Genomic DNA, 20,908 nt, shown 5'->3' with positions numbered 1-20,908 from the left:
CAGTCCAATTTTTTTAGCTTTGTGCTAGTGAATTGATTGTATCAATATTTTGACCTGAGTATTGCGCAACATTTAAATCCAATTGCAAAAGCTACAATAAACCTGTTAATAAAATATCTAAGGATCAAAATTATATAATTATTAAAAACCAGTACGATAGAAAGCGCTTTCATTTAACGAAGTGGTTGGTCCGCCGGTATTAACAGTTTCCTGTTCAATTGTATAATATATGGCCTTACAAGGAACGGGCCGAAGGATCTGATTGCACTTTCTGCAGTCGCCATGGAGTCTGTGATTCAAGCACCAGAGATACATAAATTCACACACTCAGATTCAATTCTATCTTTATCGGTGATAGACACTCTACTCTTTGCTGGCACACAAGGAAACGAGATTCTCGTATACGACCTAACAACCTACCAACGAGTCGCATCCTTGAAGGGCCATGGTGGTAGCGTTCTGTGCCTTGCTACTGCCCCAGATAAATCTCTTCTATTCTCTGCTGCAACAGACTCTCTTGTCAAAATATGGGATACTGATAGTTTAGAAGAACTTTACACCATTTACTCGCTCTTCGATGTTGGAGACATATTCACTATTTCATACTCGACCTCACTCGAAACCGTCTTCTTTGGAACGCAGAATGCGTCCATTCACTGGTGCAATCTTCCAACTATAGACAATCATGCGTCTCATGATCGCTCTGGCCTTCCCTCGAATCGTTTCAGTAAATTCTTTGATTCGAAGGGGCCAGGTGGAAAAACTAGTCTGCGCCAACTCTCACCGGTTGCTGAGGTCCGCATACCAAATTCTCTTATCGAAATCCCCTCCAGAAATGTTATACAATATGCACATAATGGGTACATTTATTGTATGCAGACATTGGTTACTTCTAATGGAGACGAATATCTCTTTACTGGCAGTGGCGATGGGATGGTGAATCTGTGGTCTATGCGAACGAGCCCATCTTCGACATCTACTTTAACAAAAATCCATTCACTAGAAAACGGTCATAGTGTATTGTGTATGACTATCTGTGATACGTTTCTTTACGTCGGTCAGACGGGTGGCGACGTCAGTATTTGGGATCTAGACACTTTACAGATGATCAAAACCGTGTCTTGCCACAGTGGAGATGTACTATCCATCTCAGCTTTCGAAAAAGCCATTTTCACTGGTTGCGCAGGCGGGAATATAAAAACATGGACTCGTGAGCTGACTGATCCCAAGACTTGGCATGCACATGACGGTCTGATTCTCTCCGCCGTGATCACAAAGCAGACGCGCACTAAAGAACTGATAACTGGAGCTAGCGATCAATCGATCGGGGTTTGGAACATATCAGAGTTGGTGTTTCCACCGGACGTACATGAACATAAAAATGGCAGAGGTCCTATCGGCAGCAGTATCAGACCGGTTGATACAGCCGGAAAGTCCACTGACCAGCGACAAGCAGCTGCTGTGGCAGCTGGTGGCTGCTTTGAAGTCGATGATAGACAAATGCTTGAGACACTATACGATTTGGTGGCATTTCGAACGATATCTTCGGATGTTAGCAGTTTGGGCGAGAGCCGACGTTGCGCTACCTTTCTGAAAAACCTGTTTACGAAGTTTGGGGCCAGTTCGCATTTAATTCCAACGTCAAATAGCCACAATCCGATTGTTTACGCCAGATTCAATGCAAACTTCCAGACAAGACACGATACTGCAGTGATATTGTATTATGGACATTATGATGTAGTTTCAGCGGATTCCTACAAATGGAACTCGGATCCCTTTAAAATGAGCAGTCATGACGGGTATGTATATGGAAGAGGAGTTTCAGACAATAAGGGTCCGATTCTTGCTTCTCTGTTTGCAGCTGGTAAGCTGTTTCAAGAAGAAAGGTTATCCAACGATATAATTTTCTTATTGGAGGGAGAGGAAGAGCAAGGAGGGGCAGGATTTGAGGATGCCATACGCGAAAACAAGCACCTGTTCACAGACGTTGACTGGATCCTATTGTCTAACTCTTACTGGTTAAACGACGCCATTCCCTGTCTCAATTATGGCTTACGGGGCGTTGTGAGAGCTACAGTACAGATTGTGAGTGACAGTCCTGATCTCCACTCTGGCGTGGACGGAGGGGTTGGTGGAGAACCTCTCATGGATATGACAAAGTTGCTTTCTCGCCTAACGGGAGATGACGGCCGTGTACTACTGCCTGGGTTTTACGATACCGTCCAAGAGCTTTCTGAGCAAGAGTCAAAACTCTACGACGAAATATGCTTGAGAGTCGATAAGCCTCTGAAGCGCGAGTCATTGATTGCCAAATGGAGAAATCCGTCTTTGACGATACATTCGATTAATGTCTCCACCTCTTCTCAGGCAGCTTCACAGACTATAATTCCGAGACTGGTGACAGCTACTATGTCTCTTCGAATAGTTCCCGATCAATCTGCTACTGAAATTGCTGAAACCTTAAGAAAATACTTGTCCGAGCAGTTTGCGAAGATAAAGTCACAACATCATCTTTCTGTTAAGATAGTACATGCAGCAGATCCGTGGCTCGGTGATTACACAAATCACTGTTTTCAGCTACTCTCCGGCGCCATCCAGAAAACCTGGAACATGAAGGAGCCGCCTTTGTTCATTAGGGAAGGTGGCACCATTCCTGGTGTTCGTATCCTGGAAAAAATAGTGGGTGCGCCGGCTGCACAGGTGCCTTGTGGTCAGGCTAGCGATAGTGGTCATCTTGACAATGAGCGGGTTCGAGTTTTGAACTTAGTGAAAGCTCGGGAAATTTGGAGTATCGCATTCCGAGAGTTGAGTTCTCGATCTCGTTAACTATACGGATTTTCCGATACTCCTACAGAATGCGTTGCGAGCATTCTCGCCAGCATAGTGGCGTTTGTGACGTTTTGTTTTTCAAAAAGTTTCACCGCGTGGACAGTTAGCAAGTCTAACATCGATAGCAATTGCATTCATTGTACACTTGGTATTCAGCCGATAGCCTGAAACATCATCTCTGCTTTCGAGCACTAGACAATCCTGATAACATTTGCAAGATATCGTCAATCTGTTTGGGATCTGAATCGATGCTGGATTTTTCATCGGGACTGTTGATCTCGTCGTACGTTACGGACGAATCTTTGGCGTCTGTATCCCATGAACTAGGCGTAAAATACTTTGCAAACTCCTCGAGGTCTATGTCTTCCATATCGGGCATAAGATCGTTTGGGTCACCAATTGATGATGTTTCGTTCGGATCCAGGTCGTGATTGGATATAAGTGGTGACGCACGCTCCAGAGTGTGCGATTTTGATGTTTCTAGCTTGGTGTTTTCATTTTCGAAAAGTCGCTGCATTCCTGACTCTATTTGTTTATAGAACTCTGAATCAACTTTTGAAGCTTCTTCAATCTCATTGATACTGGCGACATCAGTTATTTCAAAGGATCCCTTATTCGGCTCTTCTGTCTCAAATATATCATCGTAAATGTGTGGTGCGAAGTCGGAGTTGAACTCGTCAGACCACAGCTCCGAGAAAGGCGACTCTTCAGAGTTGGCCAACTCAGGTAGTGAATTGAAAAATGTAACCCATGCCAGCTTGTCTTTGCCTAATGCAGGGTTTTTCTCGCAAAATTCTTCAAATGATTTGACGCCATTTGTCACTATAGAGCTAGATAATCCATGGGTACTGACAAGGTCATGATAGAGCGCTTCTTGCTTGCCGTAGTCAGCGAAAAAATTCAACAAGGTATGGTCATCTTTCAAAAGCGTATCTTCTGTCAATTCTAAAACCCCTCCGCATCTTTGGGGCCTCAATCCTTTCTGTATAGCCGTTGTGATATTGGCTATCGTGGTAATTCTATCATTATCATCACTGGGGAAGAGCTTTATAAGTTAGTGTAATCGGAATCTAAAAGACAGCGATTCAAACTCACACTTAAATGGTCAGCAATGAGATGGTTTTGGGCGCATGACGGGCACTGAACAAGTACAGTTCCACGAGTAACCGCAAGAGACGATGCAGTATGTTCAGATGTTGAGTTACATGTCGGACATTGTAGTTCAATTTTTGCCTTCAGCTGTCGCTCTGAATGATATCCAGCCATGAACCATCTAGCAACAGACCTTCTGCTCTGTACAAATCGCGTCGTCGGAATTTTATGCCTGTACGCAAGTACGGGTGTACCACGTCCATAAATGCGCGCTGTGTATGCTAAATATCTGACGTACATTGTAGTCGTAAATTCAGGATGGGAGTTTTTGAATTAAAAGTAATTGAAAATGCTAAGAGGTTCCCGACATTGCGCTCGTCACTACTCTCAACAAAATGCTTTGCATGGCAACGAGCCACCAAAAAGTCTGACAAATCGATTACTATGTACATTCTATGACCACTTCCAGTCTATTTCAAGAGTGGAGGACGCTTATCGCAGTGCTCTTCTTCAGGGCTATCCTCAGAGGGTTCGAATTGGAAAAGTTGCTCCTCGTCGATCCGTCCCTTCACTACCTCTTCTCCGAGTTTTGCTAAAATATCCTCCAGTGTAATTTTCTCATCTGAAAATATCTTACAAGTCAGCTCTGATACAACCAGTACTCACCTTAAGATGATCTGCAATCAAATGTCGGTTCTTGCATGACGGGCATTGAATCAATACAGTACCGTTGTGGTACGCCTGGTGGGACATGAAGTGCGAGGATCTGTGCATGCACTGTTTGCATGTAAATGTGATGCTATATGTAGGCTTGTCAATTTTTATGTGCTTCTTGCCGGATTCTTTCGAAATGTCCAAGTGTCTTGCTGTTCCGCAAATACTTCTGTAGAGCACATTGCTATTCGATAGATGTAAATTACTGGTCCACGTCGGAGTAATTCTAGATATTGGGGACTGGTTTATATTTCGACCGTTGAAGCCTTTGGCTGCACGCAAAAAGGCACGCATGTTGTTCACAATATTTGCGAAGGAAGCAGCTCTACGGTTAAAGATTTATATATATGCCCTTACCCTGATCTGCACGTCCGCGGGCTGCATCACACGTCAAATAAACGGCGGTGCCCGTCACGCCAGCGGTCAAAACCAGTAGAAGTATGAGGTAATACGGCTTGACGAACAGACCAGGAAAAGTACATTTCGTTGTTATCATTCATTTCTGGGTAGCTTGCTCTTTCATCTATAGGGCAGTAGTATATAATACAGCGATACACCCAAGGGAAAGCCGAATATTTGGGCGATGGAGTCATCGCCAACGTTACAGCAGTTGCCAGTTGAGATTATCACGGAAGTGTGCCAGTATTTAACCGTACGTGACATCCATTCTTTGGAGCTATCGTGTAAAGACATGCGATCTATCCTTTCTGAAAACGAAATATGGCAAGCTAAGATCATATGGGAGTACTTTCAGCAAGGCTACGAGCTAGGACGGAAGCTCCGAGAGAAAAACGAAGAGGTAACATGGCGTGAGATTTATATCGCCATGGCACAGCAATGGAAATTCTACTGCTCGGATATTGATAATTGGGGGGTCATATGGAGAAACCCACATCACTGGCATTTGGAAGAATTTCCAGAAACAGAAACTGGTAAAGCGTTGGTGTTGAGAGGAATCGTGTGGTGGCTTCATATCTTTAGGAGCGTGAAGGTAGCGCCCGGTAAGTATCGGCTGGTATGGGGTGGAATTTTAGGTAAAGATAGCTTCTCGTCCACCATCGAGTATAATGTGTTGCTTGCGGATGAAGATGACTGTGACCAAAAGGGTAGACCCTCCAGAACTAAATTGGCAAGCACAATGATTCCCACCTCGAATGCCATATATTCGCAAGAATACGGCGTCAGTGAATTTGGCGAAGTTCAAATGTGTGATTTTGAGGTTCCTATTAAACATAAAACAAGTGAAGAATGGCAAACGATTTTGTTGGAAGTTCGGGAGCATGGTCATACTCCCAAGAGGAACATAATTTACGACTACGTGCGGCTTGAAAGGCTGGACGGACACATGCCATTCTCTGAGATCAAAGCGTTTCCCTATTCGTCAAAACACGGCTATACATACACAGATGCGCCGAAGTGGTCTTTAAAGCGGGTTATAGCCGAGCTGAGAAGCATAATCAATGAGTTTGAAGGAAATGACGGGTTTGTGTACTAAGTTAGCCCAGAATTTGAAAAGGTGTCATGTTCAAGACATTTTTTGGTAATAATCACCCAGCATTAGATCCATTGTCCTTACGTTCATGACTTCAGTATGTTTGGGGCCAGTTTGACAAACTTCATCAGATTGGTGGTGTAAGAAAGTATATATGGCCGTTGTAGTAGCGGAGGAACATGGACGTAGGCTACGATCAACCCAATCAAAAACTTATCTGATCGATTTCATATCATTGATATTGCATAAGACGACTTGTAGTTGCGTCAGAAGCAAGAAGTAGCTTTATCTTCAGACGTGACAATTTATGGCTTGCCTGCCCCACTGAAATAGTTAAAACAGAAACACCCAAAACGTGCTAATAGGCAACGGTAGAACGACCTAGGCTTTATTAATATGGATAGAGAGCGTAAATCGTCAAATTGTCGTTACTCACACACTCTTCCTTGCTGCACCTACCGACAACGATCCCTTTGAACTGGAGCAATAGCTAAGCATATACCCCGAACAAACTTGCTGAACAGTTCTGTAGACGTGAGCATTGCCCAGCGGTCACAATGGTATCTCACGAGCTTCGCAGTTCTCGGGATGCCCTTGAATCAACAACCTCAGTCTTTGAACCTGTCGTCGATCGCGAAATGTCTCCCGTCGTCGAGACAGTAACATCACGCAAGGTACTGACAAATGCGTGTCAAGAAATGGCAGCAAAGGTGGAAAGCTTCTTACATAAACCGTACACTGGTGAAGCTACAACTGAAATTCTTGAAGCAACTCGGGCCAAGGTGAATCAGTCTCTCAAAATTATAAGCGAAGGCCTAGAGTCATATAGCTTCGAGGAGCTGGCTTTATCATTTAATGGCGGCAAAGATTGTCTAGTACTACTAGTCCTGCTGCTTGCCTCAATGCACAACCATCATCGTATCAAGCATACACTATATGACAAGGAACATTTGCAGACCCTATATATTAAGACAAGGAATACATTCCCTGAGGTGGACGATTTCGTTGATGAGTGCATCAAAACATACTCTCTCGACCTCGTCAGTATCTCAGCGTCAATGAAGTCGGCGTTGCAGTCATACTTGGATCTAAAGCCCCATGTACAGTCAATTTTTGTTGGTACTAGGCGTACTGATCCAAACGGTGCCGAGCTGAAGTATTTTGACCCAACAGATCAAGACTGGCCGCGGTTTATGCGCATCCATCCTGTCCTTGAATGGCACTATCAAGAAATTTGGGTGTTTTTGCGAGCGATCGACGTTAAATACTGTCCACTCTACGACCTTGGGTACACGTCATTAGGAGGCACTAAAGACACATATCCGAATCCAGCTTTGCAGGAAAAGGGTGACTTCCGTCCCGCATATGCTCTACTCGATGATGACAAGGAACGTCTCGGTAGAGAAACCAAATAGCATATCTTCGCAAGATGGAGAGGACAACTTCCTACGGGACAACCTTGTTCACTAGATCGGTCTTTTAGAGGACATATTCATGAACCAATATCTTTAATATACAATTTTTAGATACCATCTGTGCACAGTCACGAGGATAAATCCACGTTGAATCAGCGTTTCTTGCGACTAGGACGTGCGTTCTTCTCACGGCGTTGTTGCTTAACGGTACGATTCTTCTGCATCTGTTCAGAATTACGCAGTTCACCCCGCACACCACCTTTTCGGCTTGCTCCATAACCCTTCACGTGCAAGCCACTGTCAACTGCACTTCTTACGCGCTTCTGTCGGCTCTTGTAGTCATCACGTAATTTATCCGCGACTTTAGGTGCCTGAACGCTCTTGTGTTTGTATCTAGTATTTGACGACGCGGTCCCAAAACTGGCGGTATCTTTTTCCATTTCACCCACGCGTATACCTCGTGTCTTGTTAGCAGACTTCCAACTATCGAATCTTCCGGATTTGAATGTAGCTGGGATTTTTATGCCGTTTTCTCCTCTGATCATCGCACCCTTTTTCTTCTGCTTTCCACCCTTGCTGTTGGCTTTCAAAGAGCTGTTGGCACTATCTGCAATTGAGCTCGAAAAGTCGACCACTCCATTAGAGTGCTCGTATATGTATTTGCCCTTCCTCTTGTCCCATTTCATCCCACTTCCTCGTTGGTCACCTGTGTCGTCGTTAACGAGATCGAAAGTAGCTCCTCGAGCCGCATCTGCAAATGAGTTCATGCTGTATCCGCGGTCTTCAGCTGCGGCTGCTGCTTCATAATGCGATATGTAGTGAGCCGAGTCTTGTGAGGTCGAGCGAGTATACTTTGTAGCTTTTTCCAAGCTTCGTCTCTTCCTGCGATCTTCAGCTGTCGTAAACGTCGAGGAGATTTCATCCTCTGAGGCAGAATCCATATTGACCGCATCTCTGCCTTCGTTGTTCTGAGGTCCATCAATGCCTTCAGAGTCGGAAGCAATATCTGCAAGCTTCCGTTTCTTTGATGAAGTGGTGAGCTCCTTCGTTGCCAAGTAGTCGCGGTTTTCCTTGGCATGCTGCTTGATAGGCGCGATTTGTTCCCTGCGACGCTTCATAATTTCTGCAGATGTACTTTGGCCGCCTCGACGGCCAATCTCAAACACAGTCTCTGAAGGTCTAAATCTGGAAAGACGCGCGAGCATGCTATCGCGGGAAGTACCCTTGCTTTCAACAAACATAGGTGCAAGCTCATCCCATCCCGCCATCTGCACTTCTTTTGCTCTGCGGACACTCTCCTTAGAGGCTGCGCCTCTACTCTTTAGATAAAGTTTCTCTCCCTTTTGAGCCACTGCCCTCATGGATACCAGTTCATGGTCACGGTCTAGCACTGCTGCGACTTCCTCGCAGGAGTTCTCCAAAACGTCTCGAGGCAAGCTTCCGATATACATGTTTTCGGAGTAGTTCAGCGCTCCGTGGCTTGTCTCAAGGTCTTCTGAGCCAAAGGTTTCAACATTTTGCAAAGCGAATCGCGGGAGTATCATTTTCTTGCCGAGAAAGAGCTCAAGGTCTAACAGGTAAGGAAGCTCGGTTTCTTTGACAAGACTAAAAGCCTTTCCTGTACGACCGGCTCTCGCAGTTCTTCCTACTCGGTGAACGAATATTTTAGGGCTGCCTGGAAATGAGTAATTCACGACGTTCGAAAGAATTGGAATATCAATTCCACGAGCTGCGACATCTGTCACAACAAGGATAGTAGTCATACCGGCCCGGAAATGTGCTAATTGCTCCTTTCTAGCCCGTTGATCCAGAGAGCCATAGATGTAGGAAACTGCGTACCCCAATGAGCGTAACATAAATGCAACGTACTCAACGTGATGGCGAGTCGGCGTAAAAACAATTGTTGAGTGAGGTGAGAGTAGTTCGTTGCCTTTGGGAACGTGATTTATAAAACGCTTTTTCTTTAGGCCCTCCTTACGTCGGAGCTTCTGCTTCGTTTTAGAGTCTGTAGGACGATACTCTGAATCGACGTCATCGTCATCGTCAGACGACAAGTCAAGCTGCACGTCAGCCTCATCGATGTTGAGTTCGCTCTTTGTCGGCATTTTAATCACATGTCGCAAAATCCAGGTTAATGCCCCATCCAGCTCTTGAGTTTTAACCGAATAGAAGAACAATTCCAAATTAGTGGAAATTTTTGTCTCTGAATCGAGTCGAACCAGAACAGGATCGTGTAAACCAGCCTTTGCAAATTCTACCAGAGATTTAGGTAAAGTGGCAGAAAAAAGTAGCGACTGACGACTTGCTGGCAAGCTGGCCATGATAGAACTCAGCTGCATAGCAAATCCCATTTCGAATAGCCGGTCTGCTTCATCGAACACAATGTATTCGATAGAACTGAGGTCAAGGTCCATTTCTACTTTGAGATGAAGAAATCTTCCGGGAGTAGCAATGATTCTGCTGTTAGTAGATGCCTACTCTGTTGACTCACATGTCAGGATTTGCCATCATAGATCCAAATTGATCTTCGAGACTATCACCACCAACGAGAAGCACACTCTTCAAATCGGTACCTCTTGAAAAGTCTTTGACGACCTTCAAGGTCTGTAGAGCGAGCTCGCGGCTAGGAGACATAATGACAGCTCTTGCTCCAACCTTAGCGCTATGGACTTTCAGCTTTTCGATCATGGGCAGTACAAAAGCAGCAGTCTTTCCTGATCCCGTTCTTGCCATACCCACAACGTCTAGACCCTCAAGAACGAGAGGTATAGTCTTCCGTTGAATCGGAGTCGGGGTTTTAAAACCCTTCTTATAAACAGCTTTCAGTGTTGCCTGCGTAAGCCCAAGGTTTCCAAAGGCGCCCCCTCCAGCGGATTTCGTTTTCTTTGATCCATTTCCACTTAAGGCGGCAGAAGGTTTCGTCAAGGTGTGCGAAAGTCCGAGGCTGTTGAAGAACTCAGCCTCGTCATCGTCATTCTCGTCATTTTCGTCATGATCAGTAGTATGATTTTCAATTTTTGTGCTGGTGATCTGACTGCTACCTTCTTCATCAGACGAGTAACCTCCAGCGAGAGCTGAGGATATGTCGTACTCAGATTCACTGTCTGACATTATTGCAAGAGACAATGAATATCTTTGGGAGGCATCAAAAAATATAGATCGAGTTTTTATGAAAAAAATTTCTAGTACAGCAAAAATTCATTGCAAACGTAAAATAAGGTTTTATTATTCCCAACGTATCCAAGCTGCATTATATTCTACGTGCATATCCAACCAAGGGTTGTTACTGGTACAAATGTCACTTTCGAGTCAGGCCAATATCTCTGTATGAAAAGCTGAGCACAAGGCCAATACCGGCAAGGGGAACAAAATAGGTGAAAACTCCCTTCGAAGCTTTCATGTATGCGTCAAGAACCTCGGATCGAAGCGCAGCATCGAGACTCGAGATATCCGGAAGTGATAATGCAGATGCTTTTATAGCATTCTCTATAGAAGTAGGCAGACCAGACGGAAGGTTTCTGATCAGCACGTTTGAAAGAATGGCATTGGCGATAGCAAGTCCAACAGCACCTCCAAAGGCTCGGACAAATCCTCGAACCGAAATGATCACCGCACGATCTGCCTTCGGGGAATTAGCTTGCATAGCTACCAGAACAGGTTGAAGTGTAGCGCCTACGCCGATACCTTGAAATATCTGAGCGGCAACAATGTATCCAATGGTAGAATATCTGTTGAACATACACTGCATGGTGGTTCCTACCACCAGGAGACATCCGCCAGACCGAATTATGAAGCCCGTTCTTTGAAAGCGAGCCATCAACTGTCCACAGCAGATTGACGCCAACGAAAGGCTGATTGAGAGAGGTACTTGCAAAGCTGCAGACTTTAAAAGAGAGAAACCTCGGACGTTCTGAAAATAGGCTGACTGATAATTCAGAACGCAATAGTAGTACATGCCTATCAGTATGTTTTGGATCATCATTGCTGCCACAGGCCAGACCTTAAATATTCGCAAAGGCATCATTGGTAGCTTTGCCACGCGTATTTCTACTAACAAGAATGAAGCGAACAGAAGTCCACCAATAGTCAATAGACTTATCACCACTGCACTGTTCCATTTGTAAACTGATCCACCCGAGGAGACAGGGACAAGCACCAGAACTATCGCCCCCGAACAAAGTACGATTCCCATGAAATCGACTTTTAAAATCTTCTCCTTTAGGTTGCCATGAATGTGACTGGACGGCACTATAAAATGTGTAATCACTAAGCAGGCAATCGTCAAAGGGCCCAATATCCAATAAATAACGCGCCAAGATATATGATCAATTAGTAGTGCGTTCATGAAAGGTCCTATCGCTTGCCCAAGGCCGATGAAGAAACTCAAAAGTCCTTGGTATTTACCACGATCTTGAAGTGTTACGACATCCGATACTATAATCATGGTTAATGATTGAACACCGCCACCTCCAGCTCCGACAAAGCCTCGAAAGACAAACAATTGGGTTGCAGTTCTCGACACGCCACTCATGACCGTTGCAATGCCAAAGACCACCAGCGCCGATAGGTACACCCCCTTTCTACCGAAAATATCCGACAACCGTCCATATAAAGACTGAAAGGTTGTGTTGGCAATCAGATTCGACGTGGCGGCCCAAGAAATGGTGTTACTGCAATGAAGTTCTCGGCCGATGGTAGGCATCGCAACTCCCAGTGACGATTGGTCAATAAATAAAAGAAGCATGGAAGTTGCCAGAGCGGCAAAGACAAGGAGGAGTTGAGCTTTTGGAAGTATGTTGGTTTGATCTTGTAATGCATTTTCAGCATCCACCTTCGCTGATGTGGAGTGTCCCTTTTCAACGTCGCTCACTGCAACAAGCTTTTCAGGTTCTTGCTCAAATACACCTTCATGATGATTGCCTAGCCGCTGAGACTGCGAAGGCTCTCTATCTGCGCCTCCAGCGCAGTCATCTGTTGACGCTCCCATCTTCGTCGATTATAAATATTACCACAATGTGGTTTATTCAATGCAAAATCAACAGCCTATAAGCAACACATGTAATCGAGAGGATCGAGGTTCATGCTCACTCCGGACAATCACTCCGCTATCTCTACGTGAGATACCATCGACGGATTTATTGTGGATTATGTACCTGTGCCAGTTCACCAAATTTGGATAATCCGGCTACTAGCTATGCCATGTGTTAACTTAAGCTTTGTTGCAACTACTCCAAATATGTGCAAGCCTGTGGGTTTAACCTAGCGTAGTTCATTCAAAAACAAAGCAGAGTGGTTCCATGTCAGCTCCACTAGCCTATTTCAGGATTTCTGTCGGCAAATCCGAAGCAATATTACAGCTCGACTCTGCGCATTGACGCCGGTCTTTACCGAGTCATTTACTACCAAACTCACCACCAAACTGTTCAACGTTCGCCTAACCCACCCCGTAAAGTGCATTGCTCAACCCCGAATATTTCCGGAGATAGACAAATCCCCGTAGTATGCACAAAGCGCCTTTGTGAGATCTTTGCTGTAAATCGTACTTACTTTACATTTACTCTTCGCGAACAAGTAAGTGACTAAACAGTCACTGTTGGTGGTTGTTGATTCCGCTGCGCTCTTGATCTGTTCGCGGTTTGAGTTACGCGGCAGATACAGTGCTGTATTTGGACTAATTATCCTGCTCGCCTTCAATAGTGTGGGACTTTTGTCAGCGCTGCCCATGTCCTCTCCTAACTCACAGGTTGTAAGGCGCCATATTGTCGAGATCATAAATGTCAGCCATCAAGTAGCTCGGTCCTGTATATAAGTATTAAATTGCGATTGATTGTTTAGGCTTACCACCCCATGGCGGGCTCAGAAAAACAGCATCCGCCTGTATTAGAAACTGCATGCTTGGGCTCGTACCTGTATGTGCGAAACATAGTCAAAGAAATCACCCAAAATGAACTCGATTTTGTCTGAAACGCCGTAGATTTCAGCATTATGTTGCGCACATGCTAATGTAGTAGGATTTACATCTATCGCGATGACTATGTTAGTAAGACCAGCCACGGCTGTGAACTTACCCCTGTCGCAATATTGGGCGAACTGAATAGTATTTCCTCCGGCACCACAAAACGCATCCACAACAACTCTAGGGTTACACGCGTTTGCAAAGTGCTCTGCTATGGATCTGACAGTCAGACATTTTCACGCATGTAGCTTCACGTAAGCTAGTTCTGTGTAAGTTGATACCTTGCTATCGGTTCTGGTGTCGCGCTGAACCAAGACTCTTCGTTCAACCAGATTCCGTCGTTATACTTCGAAAAAAGAAAATTCCTTTGTGCCCAGTATTTGTTGAGATAATGAGGAATAGATTGATCGGTATACGTGACCCCCAAGGGCTGCGATGCGCTTTCAGTCATTGTATGCTTGCCCACAAGGTGACAAAAGTTTTGGGACCGATCAGACGTCAAAAGGTTTTCAACGCTTTAATTAAAATGTATTTTAGAAGCTCGAAACAAACATCACAACAGACAACGTTTTACTACGCCTGCCAACTACGTGAATGAGAATATATATGTTCCTATATAAAATTGCAGATCAGCTGGTCTCTTTTGCGAGTAGTTCCGAGTCTTTGGGTGGGGGCGAAACATCCTCACCTGTGGCCGCTCGGAGCTTTTCCGCGTTTTCAGAAGGTCTTTTTCGCTCCTCTTCAAAATATTGATCGTAGTTGATGCTCGAGACGGCACCTGGTCGAAACTTCTTTCTTGGACTCGTAGCCTTCGAAGTGCGGTGATTCTCCCGAATCTCGCTGGCCCCCACATGCAGTTGTCTAAACATAGCTTCGGTTTCTGTCATGGGAACGGCGGATACCAGCATCCCTCCCTCGGTAGAAGATGCTGCTGTCTGTAAATCTTTCTGGGAATCGTTATCGACAGCATCTGTTTCATCTTGGGCAGCGAAGATAGTCTCCCCTGGCATCGGTACACTAGCAACCCACTCAGGAAGTCTGTGAAGATATCCAAAACCAATACCACACCCCAATACACCGCGGTCTCTTCCGTCTCCCCAGTCCCTGGCAGGCTTGATTAAAGTAAGGCGTACCGTGTTAAAGTCATGGTTGTATACATATAGTGTGAGCTCGCTATTTATATTTTTTTCCAACACTTCTCCTAGAGACCCCTCTGACGGTAAGTAGTGGCCTTGAATTCCAACTATGTAATCTGATTCAGGCACAAGATGCGAATCGAATGCAGGCGACTGAGGATAGACATTTAGAACGTGCCATACCAATCCAGAGAACGACAGAGGTGTCCATTGTAATGAGAGCCCTATATCTACATTACTTCCATCTCCTTCTAAAAGAAGTGTTATATCACGTAGCTTTTGACCCTTTGCACTGAATACAGTGAATTTCACGGAAGCTCCGGCGCAATTTCGGATTTCTTGGACGAAATTGTCAACGTCACCGTCTTCTATTTGCCGTCCGTTAATTCCACATATGTAATCGAAATAGCTTTCCAATCCTGCATTCGAAGCTATAGTGTTTGCTTTCACTTTCAGAACACGAAATCCGTATGACAGAGGAATAGCGTCCGCTGAAAAGGAAGGAAAAGATTGCTCGTTGCCCATGTTCTTACACGATATGATTTAATCGCGCTGAGGATCATACAAAACCCTACTCCTAATAATATGTTCGTTTACGACTATATATTGCACCGTGGCTAAATTGGTATGCCTGTTAGCGTTTGGGGCCATCCGTGCGACTTCTCAATTATTGAATGATGGATGCATCGCAATAAGATTATTTTTTAGCCAGTGACCTCGCACTGACTACTTATTGACGTCACTAGCTAATACGGAAAACATTATTGCTGTCGGTTCATTCCCTGACGAATTTGGCGCAAGAGTTGCACAAACGATTTGATCTTAGAATTTTATATTTGTCTGGTCCCAGCTATACTTTTTGTATGGGTGCCTCGATCTATATGTATTCGAATCCAGACCACATGTATACCATTATGTCGTATATTTGCAATGGGACCAAAGTCATGACGGAAAAGGTGGTAAACATGAATATAGGAGATCTAAACAGAACGAAACCCTCCTTAAAGGGTACGCTGTCTAAAGCTTTGCACTACCTGGCGAAATCACATCGTAATTAGTTTACTGGCTTAGCATTGCGATATCTGAAATAATGGCAGAGACCCTGGAAGGAAACGAGGTATCTGTGAGACTGTGTTCTTAATGACTGACACTAGTTCGTACCCATTGTTACAGTTTTAGATGAGAGTGTCACCGACCTAAAGTCCCCTCAGATTTCGGTGGAAGTTGAAGAAATCATTCCTTCAGACACTGACAGTGAGCGGACATCTTCTGAGTTCAGCAACAGCCAAAAATCACAAGAAGCCGGCCTGTTGACTCCTGGTGAAGCACAGAGAGAGACGAACGAAGACAGCGTACCTGAGGGCTCTAACGGTACATTTTCGGACGAATGCCCCAGCTTTAAAGATACTCAGAACTCGTTACACAACAAAAGCACAGAATCAGATGACCTCTCTGAGCATGCAAATAGGGACCCCGACTGTCATTCTGGGTGTAAGCCTGAGCTGTCCGAGGATCTATCTGCAAAGATCACGCCTGAAAATGAGATCGCTGAATCAGCGCTGTCTGAACATGGAGTCCAACCTCGTGATGAACCCATAACATCTGCTGTCAATGCAATGGACACACATAAGGACGAAGCAGCCGAAATTTATCTTCCCCAAGAAGAGGTGTTTCTCGAGGCTGTCACAAAGACATCAGAGGGCAAGGTTAGTTTTGCCAAAAAAGGACAAATACTAATGCTGAGATGACCCGTATGGGACTGCAAACAAGAGCAAAGGGAGCAAGAGATTCGCTGCGCACATTTGTGTACAGAGTTAAGCGTGCGACTTTGGACTCGGAACACCCGCCTTGTCCACAGTACCCCCCTCCTATCCCGCCACCCCTGGACAATGATGAGCCAGACGCAAGCGCAGCGATCAGTTATCCTTCTCTTGAACGGGTGAATAACAACACAGAAATTTCAGAGCTTGAAAAGACACCACCAGGAGACGGAGAATTGCGAAAGCAAAACTCGCTTCTTCATCCTATCAGCTTTCAGTCCAGCCAACACAAAGTGGCTACAAATCTGCTAAACCAGGAACAAAATAACACGAAGACGAAACTGCAGAGAATTACCTCCCGCATCCAATCGAGTATGAGGGGATTTCCAGCAAATCAAGGACTGGACAAACTCGACGCCAGTTCATTAAATGAAAATACCACTAAAGAGAACAACAAGGGCTTGGACGTCGGCTCCTTCACCCGAGAGAAATTACGTCAAATCAATATGCTTGCATCTAAAAAAGGAAAAGCGTCTCTACTTTTTCGCAAGCTAGATGTCCGAGCTTCTGACAAACTCGGATTAGCATTCCCAAGGCTGGCCAAAGGAGTAAAGCGTGAAAACCAAACCCAAGAGCTGTCGATCGCAAACACATCGGATGACATCGAACACCACGCCAATATCATGATGGCGCCCTCCTTCGATGAACAGAAACATTCAGGGTCGAATGAGCACACACTACGTAGCTTTTTCAGGAAGTCGATGGACTCGAGAAGGGCGCACCGATTTATCGGATATGGCAAAGCGACGACAGCTACTCTAGATCAGGCCACACAAAAGAGCTCTGTCACCATAAAGTCGTCATTGGCAGCAAAGAAGCTACAGAAATATATGCTCCGTGGTATGTCGGCTATTGAAAGTGCGTCATACTCTGTAAGGAGTATCAATACTCAAATTATGACACGTGCGAGCCTTTCTAGCCGCGAAAGCGGAATTCTCCGCTCCCAGGCAACAACGACTTGTGACCTTGATTCAGATGGACCCTCTAAAGCACCCGAGAGTGCACTTAAGGCTGCTGCATCTATTGCGGAAACTCGAAAAGGCTTCACATTTAGCAGGCGAAGCGCCCTAGTGACCGATGATCGCGCCGACACGAATTACATTATACCTGAGATCTCGGCTGTGACAAACTGCGAAAAACACGGTGCTGAAATAACTGAAGGTGAAGCTGTAAGCTTTTATAAGGACGTCCTATCATCAATCTCAGTTGATCCTTTTAAGTAGGACTTTATTTCTTTACAGTAATATGGTATACAATATGCGATCGAATATAGATTTACTCTTAATCTGGTAGCCGACAGGCGGATAAAACTTTCGCAAGCTTGTACTTTGACAGGGTGAAGGAATTTGAGCAAGGCAGTAAGAGTGACACCTTCTGTATGGTTACTGTACATCATTTGGATTTTGATTCCCTAGCCTGCCCAGAATTCTGCGAATTTGAACTAGGAGCCTGTAGAGACCTTGTCTGTGAACTCCAAATACGTGAAATTTCCTCTTCGTAGGCCTTTTGCTGTAAGGCTACATTGTAGCTGTGCCCTCCGAATTTGGACTTGTCGACTTTCTCGTCTGCAGATTCACCCATAGCTCTAAATCCTCCTTTCATGGAAGTACGAATAAAGCTATAAGCCTCGCCACATCCTGTAGGATCTCCATCTCCGTGTAATTGTAGCATTGCTTTTCCCTGGGTAGCATTTATGAAATTTCTGGAGACAATCCAAGGTGCAAGCTTTTCCTCTGTGCTCATGCCTTCGTGATCATCCTCATTCTCCGCGTTCCCATAACCAGCATCCTCCAAAAATTGCTGGCCAACTTGCATGGTCTCTAACAAGACAACCTCTTCCGGAGTGATCATGGATCTGATTCCATCTTCGGGAGGCAAGGTGTCTGTAGACTTAATTTTCCAATAGCCTTGATCGTCGCCAGTTCGTTGGTACTCCATAAATTCCTTTAGTCTCTGCCTGTTTTGCATATCATTTTGATCAGGGAAATGGGACGATATCCCTTTTACCAATATTCTCTCTTTCTCAGACTTTCTGATGACGCGATATACGACCATCTTCAGCCGATTTTTACTAGCAGTTGTCACTCGTCGTGATCTAGGACTCGGAATTTCAGCAACTGGCAAGATTTGTCCGACAGCAAAAAGATGAGGTATAGTTCGCATGTAATACTTTTGTCCTTCACCTCCACCAGTACTTCTAATCATGAGGAAATCTGTCGACGGAACGTCGTGCTTAAATATTGGCGCTCTCACCATCTTGTTATACAGCGTAGGCACCATCTCCTCAGGACGCACAAAGCCAAAATTCCAGAAAGGACTTCGGTCTTGTACTCCTAGAACGAATGTCTCACCTATATGCAACTTTGGTCTCGACTCGTCCTCAGCATTCTTTTTTCTGTAGTAATTGATGATTTTGTTACCCATCCCAAAGTTCGAAAGAATCAACGGATGCTCTTCCGAATACTCCAGAAGAACATATTGGGAGCCATCTCCTAGTGTAAGATCTTTCGAAGTAGCGAATATCTCCGAGATCTCTTTGCCTTTGTCCTTCTTCTTTTTGCGAGTTCGGATTTTTGCGAAATGTATGGTGGTATTTGGCCGTACAACAAAGTTTGGTCTATGGAATGATCTCGCCTGACCTTTCGATAGTTTGACTTTGTACTTAATTGTTAGCGTCTAAAATGAGGATGCTTACATAAGGGGATTGAAGCCGGCGGGCTACCATCGAGTGGTCAATGTTCAAGTTCCCTATCGTCGCGCGAACGTGCGACTGGTAATTTTCTTTCAGCAGGTCATATCCTTGATCGTTGGAAATGTTGTAACGCTTCTGGAACATCCTTTCGCCTATGACATATGATTTTCCAATATTTTTCTTCATCCGCTGACGATCCACAGGCTGCATGTCCACTAAAAGCTCGGGATCGTTCAGGTCGAGCAGAATTCGATCGGCCTGATCTCTCAAGTTACCCTCAAAAATGGCTTCGTCATCAACATCCTCATAGCCCGTATCAATCCAATCGAACTCAGCAGGTGAAGAGTGCCGGGGTTTTTTCTTTTCGCTCTCTTCACTTGCCTGATCTGAATCCCAAATTATTTGACGTTCCCAGTCGTAGCTCGCGAAAAAGAGATCCCTTTCTTCCTGGGACAGCTGCTGACATAGTCAGACAGGACTAATTTGCATCTTGCTTACCGTAGCCAAGGATTTCGGTTGTTTTATCCTCTTACGACCTCCAGAGCTGTGTTGACGGATATGTATTACGCCAGGCTTCTCCAATACAGACCCTGTAAGCTTGACATAAGACCTAAAACATTTTTTCTGGTCGATGTCGATATCTAGATTTAATCTTGTTGGACCTGTCTGTTTGGCAGATCTCGGTTTCGGAAGAGACAGCCTGGCTGGCTCAGAGGCAAAAACAGCCGTCATCTTGATCGGTTTCTTTGCTCGCCCTGCGTCAATGAGCTCACGAAGAATTTCATCTTCCATTTGAACCTCCTCGAATTGCGACATGATAGCGTCAATGCTAGTTATGCCCTCCAGGTCCTGGAGCGCCGGATCTAGAGTGACATCCAGACTCAAATCAATATCTGCTAGCTCCTCTAGGTTCATCTTAAATGTCATACTAAGATCCCCATCCGTTGACTCGCCGGTACTTTGCGAATTTTGCTCTTGGCCTATAGTTGAAAAATCCATAGAATTCGATATGCTGGCCAAAAAGTCAAAGTGCCTGTTCGAATCTGTGGATGACGGCGCACGACCACCCTCTGATTCACCAAACTTCAGACTTTGATTAATCGTAGAAGGCGACGAACCGTGATTTTGAGCTTTCTCAGTAATGATAGTGGACATGCCACTTCGAGTTTCCGATGGGCTCAAAGATCCGCTATGCGATATAGGCGATTGTTCAGACTTCACCCCTACAGCACTGTGAATGTCTTCGCTTCCACTTAGATCGTCAGAGCTATGGAGAGGTATCTGCTTGCTGCTTTGAGCACTGAGCTCTTCTTCGTCATCGGCAAGCTCGTCTTCGTCCTCGTAGTCTATAGCATCATCCGCATGCGCAACAAAATCATTTTTAGATCCGCCTATGTCAGCATCACCGGACAATGAAAATGAAAAGTCAGAGCCCAGCACTGTGTTGATAGCCGCGATCTCCTCGTCATCATCGGCGGTTGTTGAGCGATCGCTTGATCGGTTGATTTTGTGAGCGCTATCGCGCTGCTTATCCACCATCTTACTTCAGAGATTCAACTCCTCACGTAAAGACTTGCTAAACTGATTTAGAATATAGTGATCATATGTGCTGTAACGCAAGGTCGACGACGTGTGTTGCCCAATACTGAATGTAGTGTCCTGGAAGAAGGTTTGCGTTCAAATTTACACGCTTATGTATTTATTACATAAACCATTCATGTGTGTCACGTGATGTTTCCCGCGACGTGCTTGATCCTTGATC

The 20,908-nt window shown here is 45.0% G+C and overlaps 11 protein-coding genes across 11 annotated transcripts; 4 read left to right on the top strand and 7 right to left on the bottom strand.

The window, feature by feature from the left end:
* Positions 1 to 282: 282 nt before the first annotated feature.
* On the top strand, positions 283 to 2,826 carry V1510DRAFT_368013 (uncharacterized protein; the record flags this gene model as incomplete). Its single annotated transcript, XM_066931333.1, has 2 exons — positions 283 to 1,365; positions 1,447 to 2,826. 2 exons carry the CDS (start codon positions 283 to 285, stop codon positions 2,824 to 2,826), a joined length of 2,463 nt encoding a protein of 820 aa, XP_066787710.1.
* An 848-nt stretch (positions 2,827 to 3,674) lies between these two features.
* V1510DRAFT_420294 (uncharacterized protein) lies at positions 3,675 to 4,107 on the bottom strand. The gene has a single exon (XM_066934430.1). The coding sequence runs from the start codon at positions 4,093 to 4,095 to the stop codon at positions 3,877 to 3,879; it is 219 nt and encodes a 72-aa protein (XP_066787709.1). The 5' UTR covers positions 4,096 to 4,107; the 3' UTR covers positions 3,675 to 3,876.
* A 284-nt stretch (positions 4,108 to 4,391) lies between these two features.
* V1510DRAFT_368071 (zf-DNL-domain-containing protein) lies at positions 4,392 to 4,929 on the bottom strand (the record flags this gene model as incomplete). The annotated part of the gene is made up of 2 exons (XM_066931340.1): positions 4,392 to 4,553; positions 4,588 to 4,929. 2 exons carry the CDS (start codon positions 4,927 to 4,929, stop codon positions 4,392 to 4,394), a joined length of 504 nt encoding a protein of 167 aa, XP_066787708.1.
* A 289-nt stretch (positions 4,930 to 5,218) lies between these two features.
* V1510DRAFT_368169 (uncharacterized protein) lies at positions 5,219 to 6,130 on the top strand (the record flags this gene model as incomplete). The annotated part of the gene is made up of 1 exon (XM_066931349.1): positions 5,219 to 6,130. One exon carries the CDS (start codon positions 5,219 to 5,221, stop codon positions 6,128 to 6,130), a length of 912 nt encoding a protein of 303 aa, XP_066787707.1.
* A 635-nt stretch (positions 6,131 to 6,765) lies between these two features.
* Positions 6,766 to 7,542, top strand: V1510DRAFT_426802 (uncharacterized protein; the record flags this gene model as incomplete). Its single annotated transcript, XM_066935177.1, has 1 exon — positions 6,766 to 7,542. One exon carries the CDS (start codon positions 6,766 to 6,768, stop codon positions 7,540 to 7,542), a length of 777 nt encoding a protein of 258 aa, XP_066787706.1.
* Positions 7,543 to 7,593: 51 nt separating this feature from the next.
* On the bottom strand, positions 7,594 to 10,729 carry V1510DRAFT_420283 (P-loop containing nucleoside triphosphate hydrolase protein). Its single transcript, XM_066934429.1, has 2 exons — positions 10,034 to 10,729; positions 7,594 to 9,999 (listed from the first exon to the last, which is right to left on the bottom strand). Exons 1-2 carry the CDS (start codon positions 10,651 to 10,653, stop codon positions 7,695 to 7,697), a joined length of 2,925 nt encoding a protein of 974 aa, XP_066787705.1. The 5' UTR covers positions 10,654 to 10,729; the 3' UTR covers positions 7,594 to 7,694.
* Positions 10,730 to 10,811: 82 nt separating this feature from the next.
* V1510DRAFT_381032 (MFS multidrug transporter-like protein) lies at positions 10,812 to 12,593 on the bottom strand. Its single transcript, XM_066931638.1, has one exon. The coding sequence runs from the start codon at positions 12,527 to 12,529 to the stop codon at positions 10,841 to 10,843; it is 1,689 nt and encodes a 562-aa protein (XP_066787704.1). The 5' UTR covers positions 12,530 to 12,593; the 3' UTR covers positions 10,812 to 10,840.
* A 172-nt stretch (positions 12,594 to 12,765) lies between these two features.
* Positions 12,766 to 14,038, bottom strand: V1510DRAFT_201214 (RNA cap guanine-N2 methyltransferase-domain-containing protein). Its single transcript, XM_066930460.1, has 7 exons — positions 13,780 to 14,038; positions 13,611 to 13,717; positions 13,450 to 13,574; positions 13,384 to 13,417; positions 13,284 to 13,341; positions 13,090 to 13,246; positions 12,766 to 13,056 (listed from the first exon to the last, which is right to left on the bottom strand). The coding sequence occupies exons 1-7, from the start codon at positions 13,947 to 13,949 to the stop codon at positions 13,003 to 13,005; spliced, it is 705 nt and encodes a 234-aa protein (XP_066787703.1). The 5' UTR covers positions 13,950 to 14,038; the 3' UTR covers positions 12,766 to 13,002.
* An 89-nt stretch (positions 14,039 to 14,127) lies between these two features.
* V1510DRAFT_368123 (GRASP55/65 PDZ-like domain-containing protein) lies at positions 14,128 to 15,159 on the bottom strand (the record flags this gene model as incomplete). The annotated part of the gene is made up of 1 exon (XM_066931344.1): positions 14,128 to 15,159. The coding sequence occupies one exon, from the start codon at positions 15,157 to 15,159 to the stop codon at positions 14,128 to 14,130; it is 1,032 nt and encodes a 343-aa protein (XP_066787702.1).
* Positions 15,160 to 15,724: 565 nt separating this feature from the next.
* On the top strand, positions 15,725 to 17,698 carry V1510DRAFT_407851 (uncharacterized protein; the record flags this gene model as incomplete). The annotated part of the gene is made up of 4 exons (XM_066932429.1): positions 15,725 to 15,751; positions 15,789 to 16,340; positions 16,379 to 17,623; positions 17,696 to 17,698. 4 exons carry the CDS (start codon positions 15,725 to 15,727, stop codon positions 17,696 to 17,698), a joined length of 1,827 nt encoding a protein of 608 aa, XP_066787701.1.
* A 148-nt stretch (positions 17,699 to 17,846) lies between these two features.
* V1510DRAFT_368042 (uncharacterized protein) lies at positions 17,847 to 19,938 on the bottom strand (the record flags this gene model as incomplete). Its single annotated transcript, XM_066931336.1, is given in 3 exon segments — positions 17,847 to 19,115; positions 19,150 to 19,605; positions 19,621 to 19,938. 3 exon segments carry the CDS (start codon positions 19,936 to 19,938, stop codon positions 17,847 to 17,849), a joined length of 2,043 nt encoding a protein of 680 aa, XP_066787700.1.
* Between the last annotated feature and the right edge of the window lie 970 nt (positions 19,939 to 20,908).

Source organism: Dipodascopsis tothii, assembly GCF_038497935.1.
Source record: "Dipodascopsis tothii strain CBS 759.85 unplaced genomic scaffold V1510scaffold_25, whole genome shotgun sequence".
Taxonomy (NCBI): domain Eukaryota; kingdom Fungi; phylum Ascomycota; class Lipomycetes; order Lipomycetales; family Lipomycetaceae; genus Neoaidaea; species Neoaidaea tothii.
The sequence above is the reverse complement of the archived record's forward strand: the minus strand, read 5'-3'. Positions and strand labels throughout refer to the sequence as shown.

Coding starts and splice junctions, on each gene's coding strand:
- V1510DRAFT_420294 (XM_066934430.1), bottom strand. CDS start 4,095: ATGGCTGGATATCATTCAGAGCGACAGCTGAAGGCAAAAATTGAACTA.
- V1510DRAFT_201214 (XM_066930460.1), bottom strand. CDS start 13,949: ATGACTGAAAGCGCATCGCAGCCCTTGGGGGTCACGTATACCGATCAA. Junction 13,718..13,779: donor ACACCAGAACCGATAGCAAG/GTATCAACTTAC, acceptor TCTGACTGTCAG/ATCCATAGCAGAGCACTTTG. Junction 13,057..13,089: donor TCGCGAAGAGTAAATGTAAA/GTAAGTACGATT, acceptor GATCTCACAAAG/GCGCTTTGTGCATACTACGG.
- V1510DRAFT_381032 (XM_066931638.1), bottom strand. CDS start 12,529: ATGGGAGCGTCAACAGATGACTGCGCTGGAGGCGCAGATAGAGAGCCT.
- V1510DRAFT_420283 (XM_066934429.1), bottom strand. CDS start 10,653: ATGTCAGACAGTGAATCTGAGTACGACATATCCTCAGCTCTCGCTGGA. Junction 10,000..10,033: donor ATGATGGCAAATCCTGACAT/GTGAGTCAACAG, acceptor TACTAACAGCAG/AATCATTGCTACTCCCGGAA.